The sequence below is a fragment of the Saccopteryx leptura genome, chromosome 3 (assembly GCF_036850995.1).
Source record: "Saccopteryx leptura isolate mSacLep1 chromosome 3, mSacLep1_pri_phased_curated, whole genome shotgun sequence".
NCBI lineage: Eukaryota > Metazoa > Chordata > Mammalia > Chiroptera > Emballonuridae > Saccopteryx > Saccopteryx leptura.
The window spans coordinates 1,053,186-1,074,819 of NC_089505.1; the positions used below are offsets into that span (position 1 = coordinate 1,053,186).

The 21,634-nt window shown below is 49.1% G+C and overlaps 1 protein-coding gene across 6 annotated transcripts in view; it reads right to left on the reverse strand.

Moving 5' to 3' along the window:
- MAP3K4 (mitogen-activated protein kinase kinase kinase 4) overlaps nucleotides 1-21,634 on the reverse strand; it is a 94,210-nt gene that overhangs the window by 40,085 nt on the left and 32,491 nt on the right. For all 6 annotated transcript variants that reach the window (XM_066372765.1, XM_066372762.1, XM_066372764.1 and 3 more), the window contains exons 2-5: nucleotides 20,588-20,775; nucleotides 13,601-14,964; nucleotides 7,089-7,331; nucleotides 3,463-3,609 (exon numbers count right to left, since the gene is read on the reverse strand). In XM_066372765.1, coding sequence (XP_066228862.1) covers nucleotides 3,463-3,609; nucleotides 7,089-7,331; nucleotides 13,601-14,964; nucleotides 20,588-20,775 — 1,942 coding nt within the window. The remainder of the gene's footprint in view (nucleotides 1-3,462; nucleotides 3,610-7,088; nucleotides 7,332-13,600; nucleotides 14,965-20,587; nucleotides 20,776-21,634) is intronic.

Consider the following 21,634-nt stretch of genomic DNA (forward strand, 5'->3'; position numbering starts at 1 on the left):
CCCCACTGCTACCTTCAAACCACACTCTTCACAGTCTGACTTACAAACACCACCAGAGAAGAAGCCTGCCCCTTTAAGGTGTAAAGCGCCAGCTATCCCACTGAACCCGCTCAATGCTCCCGGGGACCTCCACTCCCAAGAGGCTGCCTTCTCTGTCACAAAATGCTTCTCTCGGTCTCAGTCTCTCTCTCTTCACTTAAAAAGATTCTAACAAATATCAGTCAGAGTGAACAAATGTTAAGATTATTTTTCAGTAAGAAATACTAGGTCACAAAGTTAGTTTCTCCTTTGTTTCTCTACTTCTATCTCTTCCCTCCATCCCCAGGGGCAACAATCATGAATTTAGTATGTCTCCTTCTAGTGTACATACTTGCGAAAATAACCTACTACATAAACTACAAAATACAGTATTAACTTGTGTAAGTGTTCAACTTCTCACTTAAACTGGACTGTAATACACATACCCACTTTGAGTGCCCCACCTCCGAGAAGCCTTCCTGGCCTGCCCCTGACCTCCGATGACAAGACGCTGGAGCCACAAAAGGCCCAGCCTCTCCGGGGTTGCGCTCTCCCGCTGCACTGTTAGGCTCACTGGGGTGACTGTTTAACAGCCACTCTCCCACGTTCTTAAGCCCCAGAAGGGAGTGCATGCTCACCACCGCAGTACCTGTCAGACGCCCGCCTGGCGCGCAGCGGACACCCAAAAGGCAACACTCAGCGGTGTGCAGGGCGGAAAACAGCCTCTTGTGCTCCTGATTGCCCTTATCCCTCTGGAGCAGAGATGCCAACAGCCAACACGATAGCTGTCCAGTGTGAATGAATCAAAATTGTATCTACTCTTTTGTCAGATCGGCGAAAAACACGTTTTTGAAGTGCTGAGAAGGTCAGTAATAAGCGCGTGCGTGGCGAGAGGAAAGCCGGGCGGCTGCTCTGGAGGAGCGCCCACTGCGTGTGTCTGAGCTCCTGCTGAGTCTTCTTCACGTCTCACACCTCGTTCGGCACTGCCGTATTCCCATTCTCGTGTTTCCGGGGGTCCTCACGTCTGTCTACCACACGTTCCTACAGCATACACTGTTTATCGTCTGGGCTATCCCTAAGGCCGGCCCGGGAAATGAGCCCAGGTGGTCTCGGGCGGCGTGGTTTGCTGCCTCCCACGCACGCTCACCCGTCCGCCCCTCAGAGCCACGCCCTCCGCAGTTCTCCAGTCAGAGGCTGAGGGCACACAGTGGACCTCTGAGCCACACCGGCCCTGCGCCATAACTTGCCCATCGCTGCTTCAATCTGGCTCTCACAGGGCAGTCTTCCTGCCACCAGGGTGAGCTGCAGACGACAGAAGTGTCCCTACCCACGCTCCCACTGCCTTGCAGACACACCACCTACAACAGGACCTCGCAGGACCCCTGCTTCCCTCCTGACTGTTCTCAACCCTACACATCACAACTCTAATCAATCACTGGGTGCCCTCCCAACATCTAAAGTGGGGTGTAGTCACCCTCACTTTAGTCTAAATTTTCAAGCGAACAATTGTAATCCCCTTTTTGGGGGAGAGGATGAATATTGTGGTCAGTTTCTTCCTTAACCTAACATAAAATGCTTTTCTTCACTCTTCGTTCCTCTGCTGTGTTTGGTGAGTTTTAAGAGAAGGTAAACACAGTCTGCCTGCCTGTTCGAAGGCCCCTCTCTCCTTCCTCCTAAAAAAACACTGACTTTGGGCTCCCCCAGATCTCAAACCCTGCCCCTGCTCTTACCCACCTGGCTCACTTTGGGGCACAATTATAGGAGCACTGATAATCGTTAGTTCTTCATCTGTGAAATGATGGAGAAACTAAGGAAGATTACTCCTTACAGATAACCAGTAGCTAAGCTCAAACGAAACCCTAGGCACTGCTAGCCCTACCTCGCTGCGGACTTCGGTGACTCCCTGAGCCAGGCTCAGACCCCTCGCAGGTACACCAGGGCTCGGAAACGGCACAGCCTGGCAGGCAGGCGGCCTTGCTGATGGCACGAGGAGAGGTGGCCGAGGGTCCCCGTTCAACCACCAAAGGCAGTTGGGAAGCAAAGTAATTTTCTCCTTTTAGACCTCTGGTTTGGTCACCCATAGAGACAGGAAAATTAGTTTGCTTGTTGTTTTGTACCATAAGTTTTCAATGATAATAAAGAGTTCTTTGACATAAACACACAGTCATTTAAAACACAGTCACATTTTAGACATTCTGGTCTTTTCTGTCTTCCCCAAACAACTAGGAAATAGGGCAGGTGTGGTAAGTCCCCTTCCCAGTCGCTGTCTCCTTTGACTTCTTCCGTGAGACGCTGACACGCTGTAGGAGTGTGCAGCCTCCGTGACAGGTAAGAGGCTGTGCATCGAGTCTGGTCAGCAGACGTGGGGACGGCCACTAGGCAGGGCAGCTGGAGGCGCTCGCTGTCCTGGACATGTGGTGAGCACCCTTTCCCCTCTGCCCCCCTCTTTCCTTCCGGCCTAGGTGGGGTGGGGTCTGGACGTGCCGAGCCACCCAGAGGCAGGTCAGGGAGGTGTCAAGCAAGGACACAGGCATTCCAAACCGATATACCCACCCGTGTGGTTTAATGAAGTTCGCCAACCTGCCACGTTAAGTAACAGCTATCTCTTCCCTCTGACTCTAGCGTGTATTTACTGCACATTAACACCCACCAGACCTTATGGAAGACAACGAACTGCACGCACAGCCCGGGGCCTGCAAAGCTTTCAGTCTAATTAGGGGAACCCGAGATCAGAGAGCTGCCACTCCACCAAGTATTTATATTACGTAGTGCAGTTCTAATTATAACTGCTGAGAGGTCAGAGGTAGCAACAGCACACTAGAGGTTAAAACCATCAAATAAGCTTTCTAGAAAAAAGTGAAACTTGAAAGGAAGTCTTAGATGGGCAGATAAGGAGAAGGGATGCGTGGAGCGGGAAGAATACCAAAGCAGAAGTCCCGAGGTTAGAAAGCACGGATGTGTGCAACGCACGGGAGAGGTCTGGGAGCTCTTTCTGGAAAGAAATGCAAGCAAGTCTGCTCCGCTGAATCCCATCAACTGCGATGCTCGAACAGCGCGGGTCCTCAGGTGCCTCCCCGCGTCTGTAAGTTTCCGCCTCCTCACCGCCGTAAGACCCCTGAAGTGCCCGGTGCACGCTGGCGCCCACGTCTAGGGCTTGCTCACAGGGCAGCAGACTGCACCCCAACACTCACTGCTCAGGGTGCAGCCAGCTCGCCCCACTGCTCAGACTGAGCTCTGCAGGGTCCTTACCGTAGCCCAGGTGGGCAAGGTCCCTGTGCACCCCTGGCGCTACTGACACGGCTGACGACAGCGGCTCGCTACAGCAGGACAGACTGTGACTTTATTTCGGGGCATTCTGGTACAGACCCACAAGCAAACAGCACACGAGATAAGCTACGAGACAGACTGTGACACATCGGCGCACGCCGCGAGCCAGCGCCTCACCATGAGCATCTCCTGCAGGTCCTCCTCGAAGGCGTCGATGTTGCAGCCGGCCGTCTCCAGGCCGCCCCGGACACCGTGCAGCATGAACTGGTAGTACTGCTTCATCAGGAGGCCGCCCTTCAGCACCTCCTTGCACTCGCGCACCAGCTGCGGGGACAGGGGCGAGACGGTCAGGGCGCACCTCTGACCCAGCCCTGCATCGCGTTCCCCAGTTCCCGCTTACGGCCTCAGGAAACTCGGAAGAACAGAACCCCGCCCCTGAAAAACTCGTGTTCCTCAGACCCTTACACGAGTATCTTAGTAGTCTCAACCGAATAAAAACAAAGTGTGAAAATAAAGGACTCAGTATTAGAGCAGGAACGCAGAGAAAATGTCACAGGGCTAGACCTGAGCCACTGAAGTAGACCCTCCTACAAATTAATCTGCACAGAAAACCAATTCCCTAGGAAAAAGGACATTTTTCTACTAGTTTACATTACTAGACAAGGTGTACAAAAGAAAAATCTCATGAAACTGGTCACTTTCAATCATAATGAAGATTCAAATGGACTTGCACAGAGGAAGGTGGCCTTTGTAGTAATTCAGTGGAGTTTACCTACTGTGATTTGTAGCCTTTTCCATCAAAACCCTTGAACAGTGTTTGTTTCACACAAACAAACCTACGGTTAATCTGGTAAAATCAATGGAAATCAAAAGGGACAAGGACACAACAGGACAAGCGTGCCCCGATATGCAGGCCCAGAGGTAACGCTACAGAGGAGGGCAGGCGGGAAGGAGAGGCGCGTGGCGGCCCTCCCGTCAGCGAGATGCCAGACACGCCCGCAAGGCCCCGAGCCACAAGGACCACGGGCCCGAGGCCGCGGTGACACGGCTCCAACGTGGATTAGTGGAGACACACAAGGAACCTCAGTGCTGCCACTGGTACAACTTCTAGAATCCAAAAACATATGGCTACTGATCCTCCTTTCCGTTTGATACTCAAATCCTCAGAGAAGCAGACTAAATATATAAACAAATATATTTATCAAAATATTATTCAAAACAGTATTAAATTATGATGCACTGTATAGCAGAGCAATACTGCACCAACTTAATATCGTTTTGAAAAATATTGATGGGTACTCACATACATACAGATTATTTTTAAACTTGTATGTATACATTTTAAAATGTTTGTAGAGGAAAATAAATGAATGGAAATTCCCCAAAAAGCTACAGTGGTTATCTCTCAGTGGCAGGATAATTACATAACTTTCATTTTTTAATCATTTTTTTGTACTTTTCAAATTTTTTAAAATAAACAAGAATTGCTTTTACAAATAAAAGTTTCCCTTTAAAATGTTTGAAAAATAATTACTACAATAAGAAAAGGCTACAGTTAAGTCTATTAAAAAGTGTTCCAGCCCTGGCCGGTTGGCTCAGTGGTAGAGCGTCGGCCTGGCGTGCAGAAGTCCCGGGTTGGATTCCCGGCCAGGGCACACAGGAGAAGCGCCCATCTGCTTCTCCACCCCTCCCCTCTCCTTCCTCTCTGTATCTCTCTTCCCCTCCCGCAGCCAAGGCTCCATTGGAGCAAAGATGGCCCGGGCACTGAGGATGGCTCTGTGGCCTCTGCCCCAGGCGCTAGAGTGGCTCTGGTCGCAACAGAGCGACGCCCCGGAGGGGCAGAGTATCGCCCCCTGGTGGGCAGAGCGTCGCCCCCTGGTGGGTGTGCCGGGTGGATCCCGGTTGGGCGCATGCAGGAGTCTGTCTGACTATCTCTCCCTGTTTCCAGCTTCAGAAAAATACAAAAAAAAAAAAAAAAAAAAAGTGTTCCACTGACTGACCAGTGGTGATGCAGTGGAGAGAGTGCTGACCTGGGACACTGAGGTCCCAGATTCAAGACCCCAAGGTCGCCGGCTTGAACATGGGATCACAGACATGATCCCACAGTTGCTGGCTTGAGCACAAAGGTCGCTGGCTTAAAGCCCAAGGTTGCTGGCTTGAGCAAGGGGTCACTGGCTCCATTTGAGCCCCCTGGTCAAGGCACATATGAGAAGCAATCAATGAACAACTAAAGTGACAGAGCTACAAGTTGATACGTTGATGCTTCTCATCTCTCTCCTCTCCTCTCGCTCTGTCTCTCTTAAAAAAAACAAACAAGTGTTCTATTCAGATTATATTGGCAAATTTCTATTTGAAAGATGTCACTTATGAACTTAAAACTGACTCTTCAAACTGCAATAAAGCCAAAATTTCTATTTTAGATTTACTCCAGTAATGCTACATTAATCTAAGTCATTTCTTTCATTTTAAAAATGTTGTGACAAAAATTACTCTTTAATCCTTACAATAGACCCATAGCAAAAAGTAAACCCCATCTTGTTTCACCAGGTTATATTCCTGAAGTATTTGTTTTGTGGGAAAGGGAAGCAAGATTTTACCCAAAACTTCCTAAATGACCCCCTCGACACAGAGGACACATGACGAGCATGGACGACGACTAGACCTGAGGAGCTGAGAAGGCGCAAAGGATGCGGGGGCAGAGCTGTGGTTGGAGCCAGGTGGGAACTGCAGGGCTGACAAGCAGGTGCAGGCATCACTTTCACCTCCACCGGTCACCGACTCCTCACAAACCCAAGTCCTCCTGTCCCTGTCCCATGCCCATCCTCCAGCCCGGTCGTGTCCTCCTGTCCCTGTCCCACACCTGTCCTCCAGCCTGCACTCCCCCCGTGCTCTGCCCGGTCCTGTCCTCCTGTCCCTGTCCCTGTCCCACGCCCGTCCTCCAGCCTGCACTCCCCCCGTGCTCTGCCCGGTCCTGTCCTCCTGTCCCTGTCCCTGTCCCACGCCCATCCTCCAGCCTGCACTCCCCCCGTGCTCTGCCCGGTCCTGTCCTCCTGTCCCTGTCCCTGTCCCACGCCCGTCCTCCAGCCTGCACTCCCCCCGTGCTCTGCCTGGTCCTGTCCTCCTGTCCCAGTCCCTGTCCCACATCCGTCCTCCAGCCTGCACTCCCCCCATGCTATGCCCGGTCACGCAGAGCCAAGGAGCTCTCACCCTTCAGTCTCTAAGGGGTGGACCTACAGTTTTCAAAACAACCTAACTTTTATTCTTCACAATCTAAACATGTTTATTTTACACGGTGAATGGCACCTGGCAGTATCATAAAGCATCAGCACTCGCTCTGCTGTACAGCTGCTGCTAGCACAAAGTCCCATCCCAACCAGGACCTGCGGCAGCAGAAGCTGTGCTGTTCACACCACATGACTGCCTACGCAAGAACAAGTCCTCACACCTCTCCTCTGCAGGCTAGAGACATCTGTTTATGTGGAGCTAAAAGAGAATGAAAAAAATACATGTCAAGAACTTAAGTTCTCCGTAAAGACTGACACTGACAGCATACTGAGGGTCGTGTCATCATCACAGCGTCACAAGGAAGTGAGCAACAGAAAGGCTGACCCACAATCTTCCCTGTGAGGACTGCAGGGAAAGAACAGCTCCATTACCCCAAAGGAGCAGCCCGAAAACAGGAACATACACTCATTTTTCACTATCTGCAACATGTAGGGGGGAAAAGTACTCAAAATAAACATGACGAGCCTACAGAACAACAGAATCATCGCTGGGTGGCTTGAGAAGCCTCCGGGACGGACCTGCTTGATGCTCAGGAGGGAGGGCTCCCCGGCGGGCCTCTGCTCCAGCCGCAGCTTCAGGCACTCGTGGATGACGTTGAGGAGGACCCGGCAGAGGACCAGGAAGGCGGGCTCGAACGAGGGCAGGTCCATGGCCCTGAGCTCCTCCCAGGCCACGCTGCTGCACCTCTGCTCGGGGGACGGCGGCGACTGGGACAGCTGCACGTAGTCCGAGCCCCACATGGGATCCGGGACTTCTGAAAACTGGGTGACATTGGTCAGAGGTTAAAAGAGCACACACGAGGCTGCAGTGACAAACTGTTATTCTCTGTCATTTGCGGACAAACCTACAAATATTGTAATTTTACAGCAAAAACAATCTTGAGAAGAATTAAACATTTCAACATAAACCCAGAAAGTTCTAAAAGTATTAGAAAACCGTAAAAGAACTAAACCCAAATTGTAGTATTTTTGTCAAAAAAGTAAAGTAGAAATAGAATCAAGTTCATCTTTTTTATCATATATTTTTTAATAAAATGATCAGGACACTTACTTTTAAGGTTATATACAGTATTATTCACAACTACCTCTCAACTAAGAAAACCAGGAAATTATTAAAAGTCAAGAACACCAGGTAGCCACTTACATAAACATAAAAACCAACAAATTCTTTTGCCCATTTTTTCCGGTGCTGCTCATTCACTGCACCTTTGCCCCGTAAGACATGGGGCTTGGAGCCTTCTCAGTGTTCTTCAACCCTGGCAACATCACGCGACCAGCATATTCAAAGACCTTGCCTTCTTTTCTTGAGAAAACTGAAGCCGTCAGAATTTGAAAATCTCAACGATTCTTCAACTTAAAAAGTCACCAACTAATAAAATGTCACTTGTATTTATGCTCCCTGTCATTCAGGGAACACAGCTAGTCTCCCCAATCACATTCTTTTATGTTCAATACATATTTTGGCATTTAAATTAACACACACTTTAGTTTCCCATAACAGGCAGAGATTTCTATCTAGCCACATAACTTTAAAACAATCTACAGCTCCTGTGATTTGGGCCAAGTCATCTACTGTCCATATCTGCAAAACACAGAAATAAAAACGCCACCGCACTCGGTTGTTGTGTCTGGCTCATGGTAAGACTCACATGGTGGCAGCTGCTGCTATTACAGACGCACATCCTAATTTCCGCATGCGCTGTCCACCTGCATGTAAAGGACAACCTCTTCAGGGTTTCTTGTGCTTACAGAAAAAGTTAGCATCGTTATTGTTAGACCCAAAGACAAAGGGTCCATCACTGGCCACTGAACCTATAATAATTACGTAGTCATTTCTCATTCAAAAGAAAGTAATTAAGAGAATTACCAAACATCCTCCTAGAACTTAAAGGAATATACATGGCATATATGCAAAGTCAGACAGCTAATTTTTTCTGTATATTACATTAAAATATGAATTTATCTTTTCTTCTGAAAGTATATAAATTTCATAAGGCAAACCAAAAAGGAAGGAGCACCAAGTAACCATATCAGAATTTATGGCTCAAATATCTTATGAGTATTTAACATTTTAAATGCACATAACTGACAAGATTTGACAATGCAAAGTACATACTTGACAGTATGCAAATTTAAAAGCAACTGGGACACTGGGACATCCCAGGACAGGACGCAGATGGAGACCAGTGACTACAACTACATTACAAAGGTATGACGCATCCTCACTGAAGCGGGTAAGAAGAAAGGTACAACCAGCTAACTTCAGTAAACTGTTCTGTAAGGCTCAAAACAAAGAGAATGAAAGTATACACTGTCCTCTAGTTGGTAAGTTTACTACTCATGGGTACTGCTGAGCAATTCTGCAACTACTTTACATGTATACTCGGGTTGCACAAATATGTAAATAAGCTGCAGAATTGGGACTTGGGCTCTCACTGTAGAAGTAACTTACTCACAGCAAAGGAGGAAGGCCAGAAACTTGTAGCACTGGGTTAGAGCCAGGGGCACCAGGATGCACTCATGCTTATTTTTAACACATATACGCACGCGCGCACAGACACACACACAGAGTTAATACAGATCTGTGCGCATGCACGGGACAGAAGTCACACCTCCATCTTCTGATTCTATCCCTGAGAGGCCCTACAAGCAACGACAGCTCAGTAGTTACAAACACATCCAATGCCCCACTCTTCACTTCTAAATACCATTCTCCAATAAAGCAAGCAGAGCTCCTCAGAGAAACAGCTGATTTCAGGACCGGAACAGAGAAAACAGAAGCTGGTGTCACAAAATAAAAGTGCTCCAAAGCAAACAAAAGGGAAAACCATCCACAGAAAGATGGGGGCTTGTCTACAGGACACAGAAGTCAACTGAAGGAATGCCAGTGGCTAATGCAGAAACAATCTGAGCAACCAAATAAATAACAATAGTATTGAATTATAATGCAAAGTAAAAACTAGGAGTTCATACTAAATCAACGGGAACGAGGAGGCAACTCTTCCGCACAGAATTCCAAGTAATACATGTAGCCATCCTCATTTCTGGACGTGGACACTAATGCCCATCCCCCCTTAAGAGTGGGTTGTACTGAGGGACTCACTTCCAAAGAACAGAACATGGAAAGGGTCACTTGGGGAGGGACCCGGCAGACACCACCTTAACCAAGTGACCAGGTTAGTATCACCAATAATAATATAATGTCATGGGGCACTTCAGCTCTGTGGCACTCAAGCCCAGGCCCATCACCCCAGTCTAGCCATGAGAAAACAACACACAAAACTAGATTCAAGGACATTCTGTAAGCCACCCAGGTCTGTGAAAAACAGGAAGAGACAGAAACCCTCACGGTCAGAGGAGAGAGGGAAGACAGGTCGACCAAAGGCAGAACGGCGTCCTCGATGAGATCGTGGAAGAGAAAAAGGGACATTGGTGGGAAAACAAATCCAATCAATATCTACAGTTAACCGTACTTTGTACCAATGTCACTATGTTGACTCTGACCACTGGAACGGCTACGTAAGAAAGACTTCAGTGTGAGAGGAAGCTGGAGGCAGAGACCGCGAAGCTCCGTGCTATCTCTGCAAGTCTTCTATAAATCTGAAATGACTCCACGATCACACGTTTACTCAATAAAGAGGACGCAACTGCCTAGGGGTAGTTCTGACATTAAGATAAATCTTTTATATATGTTTACATGGTCTCTTGTCTTAATCTAAACTTTTTTTTAAAGATTTTATTTATTGATTTTAGAGAGAGGACAGTAAGAAAGGGATGGCGGAGGACAGGAGGCATCAGCTCATAGTAGTTGCTTCTCGTATGCGCCTCGACCGGGCAAGCCCAGGGTTTTAAACTGGCGACCCTCAGCATTCCAGGTAGACACTTTATCCACTGCACCACCACAGGTTAGGCTTGTTTTAAACTAAAATTGTAAATAATATAACAAAACTCACCTTTTGCTGCAAAAACTATTGGGAAGGGTCCTGGAAACTACCGGACTGCTGAGACGATTCCCAGTAAGTTCTAAGGAGGGCGGAAGGGTCACTCTGAAAGCAGTACCCAGTGGAGGAGCAGCAGGGTGTGGAGGCGAGGGGACCTCCACCACAAAGGGACACCAGCACATGTTACTATGATATCAGTATCAGGCACATTCATTCCTCAAACTTGGTTTTTTTGTTTTGTTTTTTTTTTTTTTTTTAGTTTTTATTTATTCATTTTAGAGAGGAGAGGGAGAGACAGAGACAGAGAGAGAGAGAGAAGGGGGGGAAGAGCTGGAAGCATCAACTCCCATATGTGCCTTGACCAGGCAACCCAGGGTTTTGAACTGGTGACCTCAGCATTTCCAGGTCCACACTTTATCCACTGCGCACCACAGGTCAGGCAGATTGTTTAGTATCACTAGTTGCAATTTTTTCCATTTAAAGGTTTTGAAATCCACTAACAAAATCTTAGAGGAAAATTGTTTAGGAAGCATGCTTACAAGCCAAGGGGAATTAAGAATAAGATCATGTTATTTATGAACTGTAGTTGCAAGTAACTTAATCACAAGGAATAATATAAAGATAGACCAAAAAATCAAGTATTGTATGTTTCTTCTTCTGTACAAAACCTTCACCTATATTCATTACTACTATCCCACGAACCATAAACAACAATGCAAACTAGAAGATACAAGATGTTTCTTACAAGAATAAAATCATTTTCAAACCTAAAAGATTATGCACTGCTCAATATGCCCTTAAAATACAAAATTATTTAGTAATTAATTAGCCCATACTGACTGACAGCTTCAAGGGAGGAAAACTTGAACAAAACTTCTTTAAAAAAATAACGGTTGATATCTGACTTCTCTAGCATTTTACTCTTTACACAAATGTCTTATAAAGCCTCACAACAACCCTGTGAGGTAGGTAGGAAGGCATAATGCCCATTTTACAGACGTGAAGACCTAAGGCCAGAAAGACTAAGGCGTTTACAAGGTTATGTGGTGAGAAAGACCTGTGTCAAGGAATGGAATCCAGTCACTTGAGGACTTCAAAACTGTGACTTTCTCCGACATACTTAGTATAAAGACTAGAGAAATCAAACCCAGGCCATGTACCCATATACTGCGCATGTACCTCTCCTGACAGCAGCTGGGTCACGGCCACAAGATGTGGGGGACAGCATGTGAGCAGTTTTAAGAAGCACCTCCTGGAGCCCCCCACCACCACACCATCAGTCCCTCTCCGATGAGAACCACTGAATCAGAGACGTGCTAATACGGCCAAGGCTTCTTCATTCATATTACTTCAAAATCAGTCCTTCACAATAAAAATTAACCATCACTCCGTCTTACCCACGCAGGTCCGCATTGGAAGTGAACCACTCCAGCCAGAACCTTAGGCCAGAGTAAGTCATTCCCTATCTGAACCACATCACAAGTCCTTATGACAGGTCTAGTTTTGCTATACTGATTTTGAAACCTGCATTGTAATAAAATCTTATTATGAAATAGTTATCCACGGACTAAAAGAGAAAAAACTCATTTGCTCTAAAAATAAATAAATAAAAAGATGTACAAAAAAAATCATTCAGGGTTAAAACAGCTACAAAGTAGCTACTCACTTTGCAAACATCCAGCTGTAGTGTGTGAATGCTTCACTACTCTTCCTGGGGGTTCATGATTTGACCATGAGTTTAAAAAAAATTTTTTTCTTCAGTTGTGTAAAACTGAAGTTAAAAAAAAACACACCACACCTGCATATAGCCACGAAAACTTGGCAGTGCAGCCACACACAGAAGGCATCTCAAAGGTCGGGTCCTTCGCTTCCAGCCGAATGACCCTGCACACGCACCACAGAGAAATCGCTGTAGTCCCTTCCTCAAGAACAACGCCCGGCAGGCTGGTACCTTAGTTCTACCGCCCTTGGCAAGAAAGAATTTCTGAGGTGTCAAGCTGTCAAAACTAAATATTCAATTAAACCCAATTTCAAACCACTTCCTCCAGGGGGCATACTCCTTTCACAGAAATCCTGAGTCGGATCACGCATTTGAAAATAAGGAAGACTTTCCTTAGACCTCCATCACCCAGGCTAACCCCTACCACACAGTGTACACCCTAACCCTTTGCTCATGCTCACGTTCCTCTACAATGCACATCTCGTTAACACCATGACCACAGCTGGACACACTCCTCAGAAAAGGAGTAAGCTACTGCAAAGGCTGGAGAAAGACCGATCTATCCATGACCTTGGATGCCGCCTTCACTTAAAAATATGTTAGCATCGTGTTGACTTCTTTACGGACTCACATTCAGCTTGTGGTCACCCATGATTGTGGCTTTCTTCCCTCTTTATTTATACGTAGCCTGTCCTCCTCTATGCTGTATTTATACGGTGGCAATTTTTCTCCTCCACCCACCACCTTATACTTGATTCACTAAACTTTGTCCAGTTTTCAGAAATACTTTTTCCCTCTTATCACAGCACTTTATAAAAATGTTTAACTCTACCATTTTTTAATAACTGCCATGTACGCCTTAAAAATACCAAGCCTATGCCCTGGCCGGTTGGCTCAGCGGTAGAGCGTCGGCCTAGCATGTGGAGGACCCGGGTTCGATTCCCGGCCAGGGCACACAGGAGAAGCGCCCATTTGCTTCTCCACCCCTCCACAGCGCTTTCCTCTCTGTCTCTCTCTTCCCCTCCCGCAGCCAGGGCTCCATTGGAGCAAAGATGGCCCGGGCGCTGGGGATGGCTCTGTGGCCTCTGCCTCGGGCGCTAGAGTGGCTCTGGTCGCAACATGGTGATGCCCAGGATGGGCAGAGCATCGCCCCCTGGTGGGCAGAGCGTCGCCCCATGGTGGGCGTGCCGGGTGGATCCCGGTCGGGCGCATGCGGGAGTCTGTCTGACTGTCTTTCCCTGTTTCCAGCTTCAGAAAAAATGAAAAAAAAAAAAATACCAAGCCTATGAAAGGAAGCACGTAATAACCGACACAACACACTGGGATTCACAATACAGGAACTCAGGACGAGACGTCTGATGGAGACCTACCTCCACTGGACAGTCCCTCTTCACCAGCGCCATCCGAGCCCTTTGCAAGGAACCGTCCATCAACTTGTGAAGTCTCAGAATTAACTTCCTCAACCCCATCTGCTTCAGTGCTTTGTCTACAAAGGGTCTATAGATAGAGGTCGGACAGTGTCTGCCGAAGCCGGCCTCCGCGCTGCCCTCCGGCGCCCCCCAGCCCAGGGCCTCGTCCTCGGGCTCCAGCCTCTCGAGCGCCGGAGCCGCGCCACCCTGCGGCGGGGCGTGGAAGGCACTGTCCGTGGGCGCCCTGGCTTCCGGCCCCCTCAGGTCCGAGCCCCGTTCCCCCTCACTCTCGTCCGAGCTGCTCTCCAGCTCCTTCAGTTCCCCTTCGGTGTCATCGTCCCCCTCCTCGGGCTCGTGGCCCCCGGACGACCGCGGAGAAGGGATTTCAAACACCGGCCAGCCAATGTCTGACAAGTTCTTGATGCCCAGAACCGTGCCCATAATCCTCAGCTTCTGGTTCAGGTCCTTGGTGACGTTCAGCCACAGACAGAGCGCCTGCACCCTGCCCTGGAAGTCCTTGGCGGCGTATTTCTCGTAGTCCTTCTGCAGGGCCTGCAGCGACGGGTAAAGTGCTTCTATGTACTCCAGCAGCTCCATGATCCGTTTCACCTGCTCGAAGGACACGCGCTGGCGCCGCAGATGCTCGTGGTAGGTGGGGTAGCCCGCAGCCCGCGCTCCGGGAGGGGCTCCGCACGGCCCTGCCCCCGGGGCCCCGTTCAATCCCGCTCCGTTGCTAAGGAAGGCGAAGCTCCCGTAGTTCACCTTGAAAGTCAGGATCTCGTTGATGATGTCCGGGATGGCTTGCCGGGCCGTGTACAGAAAGAGGTCCTGGTCGTTAATGGTCCGCCCCGCGTGCCAGGCCTGCAGCTCCAACCAGATCAGTTCATTCGACCGGTTGAACCAGAAAGCAGACGTGTTCTCCTGTCCTCTCTGCTCCCTGTCCTTCTTCTTGGAGACCGAGGTCAGCTTTAGTAGGAGCCGCAGGGTTTCAAAGAACTTGAGGCGATCGGCGGGACAGTCGGTCCGGGAGGTCTGGCGGGCAGTCCTGGCTATGGGCAGGGGCACGGACACCGGCAGCTTGGCGTTGCTGCAGCCCAGGCTGAGGTAAGGCTTATTGAGACCCACGTCGGGGATGGGCTTTTTGGGCAGAGCGCCACCCACGGAGTCCAGCATGAAGGAGCACTGCACGTTCTTCTTGTGGTCGCGCTCCGTGGTCCTCAGAGCCGCCCGCACCTTCTTCTCCTGCTTGTAGCTGTGCTCCTCCCCGCTCTCCCCGGCCTTCCCAGTGTCTCTGGGTGCGGGCTGGCTCGACGCGGGCACTTTCTCTAGTAAAACACAAACATCACAGAATAGATTACTCCAAAACACGAAGCCGGTGCGAGTCTCGATATTTTCAACAAAACTGATATTTACACATAATGCTATTTTCAGGCTGTTATTATGAAAAAAAGATATACCGTATGCTGAAAATGAAAAGGGCGAGAACAGTGGGGCAGAGCTCACAGAACCGGTTTAGGGAACACTGCTGAGTCCTTCCTGAGGATCTGTCTGTCAGGGAGGTCCGAGCAGGGGAGGGTGTCAGGGAGAGAGGCCCGTGTGCTTCGACACACTGACTGCCCAGCACTTTGCATCTACCTGCTCTGGCACCACTAAGAAGCTTTTATTAAAAGGTCTTAATAAATAAATAAGCAGCCCATTACTAATGGCGGGTTTGTTTAGTTTTTTGTTAATACTAAATCCCTCTGCAATTAACAAAAAGTCAAATACAAACAGCTTATGAAAAGGAGAATAGATCAGAAGTATGCAGAATGTTTTACATAACAAATTCTAATTAAAGTCCTACAAAATTAGTTTCTACAGCTCTAGTCAGACTAACGGGGACATCTGGTCTCCCACATGCTATAAATTAAATGGTGCAAATTGGTGGTATGGTTAAAGGAAACCTCCAGAGTAGTTAACTTTTTCCTTGGGCCAATCACCAGTAAGTCTACCAAATAAGAGAAAAGAAAAAGAAAAATAATGTTTATAATAAAACCAGAAGCAACCAAGTGGTGAGTGATTTCTTCACGTGTTTAAACAGATGTAAGACAATCAACTGAATGCCGCACCACTCACACCTATAAATGGCTCTTTGGAATACGTATAAAACGCATTTGTTATCAAGTCCTGGCAATTCTTCTGTTCTCCCACACGTGCACTGTCCAATTCCACACCGGGATCTCCTCCAGCTCTCAGAGAGAAAGAAAGCACAGATACACGGCTACTCTTCACCCTCCAATGTGGGGGGTCATCAGCCCAACGACATACTGGACTGTCAATGTCAGCAATCTGGGGGGCTAAGGATCTCACATTTGAGTGACCATAAGAAATCATTTTGCTTCTTGCTAAAATTCAGATTCCTGGGCCCACCCCCCAGGCCTTGGATTCAATGTGACCAGAATGATACCGCATTTTGGGAAATAGTGTTTTACTCAATCCCATCATTTTCAAAGTAAGGGCTTTACAGAGCTTCTCATAATCTTCACAACATCACTGCGATAAAGATCACCACTAAACACAGATGGGTAGACAGATGTCAGGACAGGGACCCCAACCTGCATGTCAGGGTGCTCACGGCAGCCCAGACCGACTGAAGGTTAAGGAGCTGAGTGCCATAAAATACAGACTACAGTGGGCTAACTAATCTGCAGAGGCTTTGTGTCAGAACAAGTACTTGACCAAGGGCCTTGAAGAATGAATTCCACTTAACTAAGGGCAGGGACGAAGGCAAGAGGGTATTTTTATTAATTGATTGATTTTAGAGACAGAGGAAGAAAGGGAAAGAGGGAAGGTGTGTGTAGGGGGAATGGAGGGAAGGAAGAGAGAGGGAGAGAAAAAGGGGGGAAGGAAGAGAAAGGGAGGAATAAGTAAGAGGAGAGGGGGAGGGGGGGGAGAGAGAGAGAAGGAGGGAGGGAGGGAGGGAGGGAGGGAGGGAGGGAGGGAGGGAGGGAGGGAGGGGCAGTCATCTGTTGTTCCACTCAGTCCTGCACTCACTGGTTGCCTCCTGTATGTGTCCTGACCAGGAATCAAACGTGCAACCTTGGAGTTTCAGGACAATGTTCTAACTGACTGAGCCAACTGGCCAGGGCCTGGCAAGTGGGTATTTTAAGCCAGAGAAGAACATAAAAAGACAAAGGCAGAAAAGAAGAGAGTCTGGCTAGAACAGTGAGTCTAACTACTAATATATCCACATAATCCGTTCATGACAATGGCTACAATCTAACATCACTTAAAAAAAAAAAAGTGTTAACAGTTCCTCTCACGCCCTTTCAGCACTCAGTGCCCCGTCACCTGTCGGTGTCCTTACAGTCCGTCCTTCAGGGGTTCTTGTTCCCACGGACGGGGCAGGGAGAGCCCATCTCTCCACCACGAGGAGCCGCACCTCCGGGGGCCAGGCCCGGGGCCCGTGCCAGTGCCCTGTGCTGCTGCCGCGCCCCCCACGGAACACGGCCGGCCCTGTGCGGCCAGACGAACGCGGACAGCAGCCGTTGTGTCATTGCCTGGCTAGGTCAGAAGCCACCTCGCAGCTTCCCCCTTCTTGTCTGTATCTCCTAAATTCCTACAGTAAGCATGTCATCGTTTGCAAGAAAGAATAAGCTATCAAGCGTTTTGGTATATCAGGTCTTAGCTACAAGTCAGATTACGGGCATTTGTTTCTGCAACTGGAAAAAGGAAGAATGGAGTAAGTGGTCTCTGAGACTCCTTCCAAAACTAAACTTCTGTAATGTTATGAAATAAACGACTGAAAGAAGTTGAGGAGGAAAAGAAAGGACCTTCCCTCTCCCTTCCACCCCCACGCAGCCCAGAGGGACAGGGGCTCTGACTGTCAGGGAAGGAGGGTGCAGGCGCTCAGGTCGCAGAGATGCCGAGCCCCGGCTGCTTGCACGGGGGAAAGCCCAGACTGTGCACGAGGAGGTCCAGCTCTGAACTCCGTCCTGCCAGTGGCTCAAGCCTTCCGGCCTCACAGAAGCCGCTTTGAAACCTAGTTTCCCAATCTACAAACTGGGGAAACCGTGCTCTCGACCCCTGTCCTGCAGCACCATGAGCCCACGGGGAACAAAAGCAGACGTGCTGCTGCGTCTTCGCAAGGCAAACACGTGCTGACCGCCACCGACTGAGCAGACACTGCTCCGTGGTCCTACAGGAGATGAGGAACTTCGAAAAGCCTTTGAAAAATTCCTCTGAGAAAATGGATAGGATTGATTTTAAAGGTGAGAAATTGCAATGGTAAGTTATTAATTTCCAAAGCAGGTAAGTACAGGCTACACTTTAACATTCTATGGCAAATAAAGTTTGAAAAGAAAGTAAAAAAATCATCTTCCCTAAGAGAAGACAAGCTACACTTAGGAACTCCACCTTGGATAAGGTTTCACTCAAGCAAACAAGTACAATAACATCCATTTCTCTTGCCTTCCTTCTTTCTTTTCTTTTTTCTTTTTCTTTTTAATTTTTCTGAAGCTGGAAACAGGGAGAGACAGTCAGTCAGACTCCCGCATGCGCCCGACCGGGATCCACCCGGCACGCCCACCATGGGGCGACGCTCTGCCCACCAGGGGGCGATGCTCTGCCCATCCTGGGCGTCGCCATGTTGCGACCAGAGCCACTCTAGCGCCTGAGGCAGAGGCCACAGAGCCATCCCCAGCGCCCGGGCCATCCTTGCTCCAATGGAGCCTTGGCTGCGGGAGGGGAAGAGAGAGACAGAGAGGAAAGCGCGGCGGAGGGGTGGAGAAGCAAATGGGCGCTTCTCCTGTGTGCCCTGGCCGGGAATCGAACCCGGGTCCTCCGCACGCTAGGCCGACGCTCTACCGCTGAGCCAACCGGCCAGGGCCCTTATTTCTTTTTTTTGGAGAGAGAGTAAGGGAAGAGGAGACAGAGAGGAGACAGACAGGAAATGAGGGAGATGAGAAGTATCAACTCAAAGTTGTAGCACTTTATTTGTTCACTGATTGCTTCTCTTATGTGCCTTGACTGGTGGGCTATACAGCAGAGCGAGTGACTCCATGCTCAAGCCAGAGACCTTGGGCTCAAGCTGGTGACCCCATACTCAAGCCGGATGAGCCCACGCTCAAGCCAACGACCTTGGGGTTTTGAACCTGAGACTTCAGAGTCCCAGGTCAACGCTCTATCCACTGTGCCACCATCGGTCAAGCTTGCCCTCCTTTCTTGAAGAAGGGCTACAATAGGGACACAGAGGGAACCTGTCAACTCACCACCACGAGTGTTCAACGTGTGGAAAACTGTGGGAAGGGGAATCTGGCTGACAAGAGAGGAGAAACAGGGACTCAGAAAGGGAGGGTCGGGAATGGGTCTGATGCCAGTGTGGAGAGCATGTGACAGGGAACACTTCTCAGAGGAGACAGAAAATGAAACCCCTGTCTTGTTCAGTAACAGATGGATGAATTCCGGGAGGCTATGCCGTCAGTTTTAGGACAAGTGGTTTGCTGAAACTGGCAGGGAAATTCTAATACCCCAGACTCCGGTGACCTGAGGCTCCATGACAAAGAGCAGGGCCCAAGGAGGCAGCAGGTCAGCATGACTGACTGTCTAGCTCAGAAGAGAACAGCTGTGGTGTGCTAGGAGGAAGGAGGAAATGAAAATGGAAAACACTCTCGGCTTCCCGTAGCTGTGGGTGTCTAAACAAAAAGACAAGCAGAGCACGTTATCTGTCCATGGTTATGAGGTGTAGGGTACCCCCAAGGCTCTGTGCTAAGCAAGGAAGAGGACCCTGTATGCCAAGGGCAGCATCCCAGTCACTGGCAGTGTGCACAGGTCTCAGGCAACCCAGGGACCCGTGGGAAAGCCGGCCGGCGCTGCCTGTCCCGACAGCCCACCTCCTCCGTCACGCCTGAAGACAGAAGGCAGACACTGCAGCCTATGAGACTCAAAGGGTAAAGAAGGCGCTCTGCCCCACGCACCGCAGCCACACTGCGTGAGCACGTGCACTCGCCCCACATACACGCGCACTAACCCCACGCACCCGCAGCCACACTGCGTGAGCACGCGCACTCGCCCCACGCGCCCGCAGCCACACTGCGTGAGCACGCGCACTCGCCCCACGCGCCCGCAGCCACACTGCGTGAGCACGCGCACTCGCCCCACGCGCCCGCAGCCACACTGCGTGAGCACGCGCACTCGCCCCACGCGCCCGCAGCCACACTGCGTGAGCACGCGCACTCACCCCACGCGCCCGCAGCCACACTGCGTGAGCACGCATACTCGCCCACACCTGGCCTCGCCCACAGCCTCCAGGCTCCTCTGCACTCCAGGGAACACAGAGGACTTTAATAAGTACTCAGGAAAAACCTTTCTATCTCAGGAGAGTTACTTTCTCCTTTACTAACAATATAGCTAATGGTGAAAATTTTTTTAATTAAATGTAAAAGCAGCATCAAAATCACAGTTAAAATTAAAAGGAATAACTAACATTATGGCAGAAAAGATCAGTCATTGGTTATGTGGTAATATAAAGATTATGGACCAGGAGTGCCATGCCCTCTCAGGGGTATATTTTCTTTTTTCTTTTTTTTAATTTGGTGAGAGCACAGGAGGCAGAGAGACAGACTCCCACGTGCACCCCAACCAGAATCCACCCAGCATGCCCACTAGGGGTCAATGCTCTGCCCATCTGGGGTGTTGCTCTGTTGCTCAACAATCAAGCTCTTCTTAGCACCTGAGGTGGAGGCCATGGAGCCATCCTCAGCGCCTGGGGCCAACTCGCTCCAATCGAATCATGGCTGTAGGAGAAGAAAAGAGAGAGAGAAGCAACAGGGAGAGGGGTGGAGAAGCAGATGGATGCTTCTCTTGTGTGCCCTGACTGAAAATCGAACCCGGGACATCCACATGCTGGGCTGATGCTCTTCCACTGAGCCAACCAGCCAGGGCCCATATCTTTTCAAGTATAAGACAGACCTTTCAAACTGGAGCGACTGGCAGGCCTCCCGACATTGTTCCTCTGGTGCTTGGTGGACATGCGCTTCATCTGCCGAGGGGTGCTGGGGGGAGAGGTGCCGTAAAGGTTCTCTGTGTTGATCTCGTCGGAGAACTCTGCGTCGGATTCAGAGTGCCGACAAGTGGCATCTCCCAGCGTGCACTCTTGCCTGGGAAAGACAGTAAGCAGAGAAAATAGTCAGGAACGTAGCATGTGAACTCAAATTTAAACAACTTAAGTTTTTTTTTTTAACAGGGACAGAGAGAGTCAGAGAGAGAGGGATATATAGGGACAGACAGACAAAACGGAGAGAGATGAAAAGCATCAATCATCAGTTTTTAGTTGCAACACCTTAGTTGTTCATTGATTGCTCTCTCATATGTGCCTTGACCGTGGGCCTTCAGCAGACCGAGTAACCCCTTGCTCGAGCCAGCGACCTTGGGTCTAAGCTGGTGGGCTTTTTGCTCAAGCCAGATGAGCCCGCGCTCAAGCTGGCGACCTAGGGGTCTCAAACCTGGATCCTCCACATCCCAGTCTGACGCTCTATCCACTGCGCCACCGCCTGGTCAGGCTTAAGATTTCTTCTAAGAACCTTTTGTACAACTTCTGTATGGACACGTCTCCTCTGCACTGTAACCTTGCAATCTGTGTTTGTGCAAACTCACACGAACTTCTCTTCCACTCAAAGGAAGCAACGCCTAACCGCGGCTGCTCTTACCAGCAGCAGAAGTGACGTGCCGTTTCTGTTTTTTGTAGAATTCTTCCTAATGTATGTAAAGTTTAAAACTAAAAACTTACAGATTAAGAAAAAAAAAGAGCACAGAACTAACAGATGCATTTGTAGAATTCTTCCTAATGTATGTAAAGTTTAAAACTAAAAACTTACAGATTAAGGAAAAAAAAGAGCACAGAACAGATGCATTTGTAGAATTCTTCCTAATGTATGTAAAGTTTAAAACTATAAACTTACAGATTAAGGAAAAAAGAGCTAACAGATGCAAGTCAGGCAGAACTAAGAAAGCACTTGC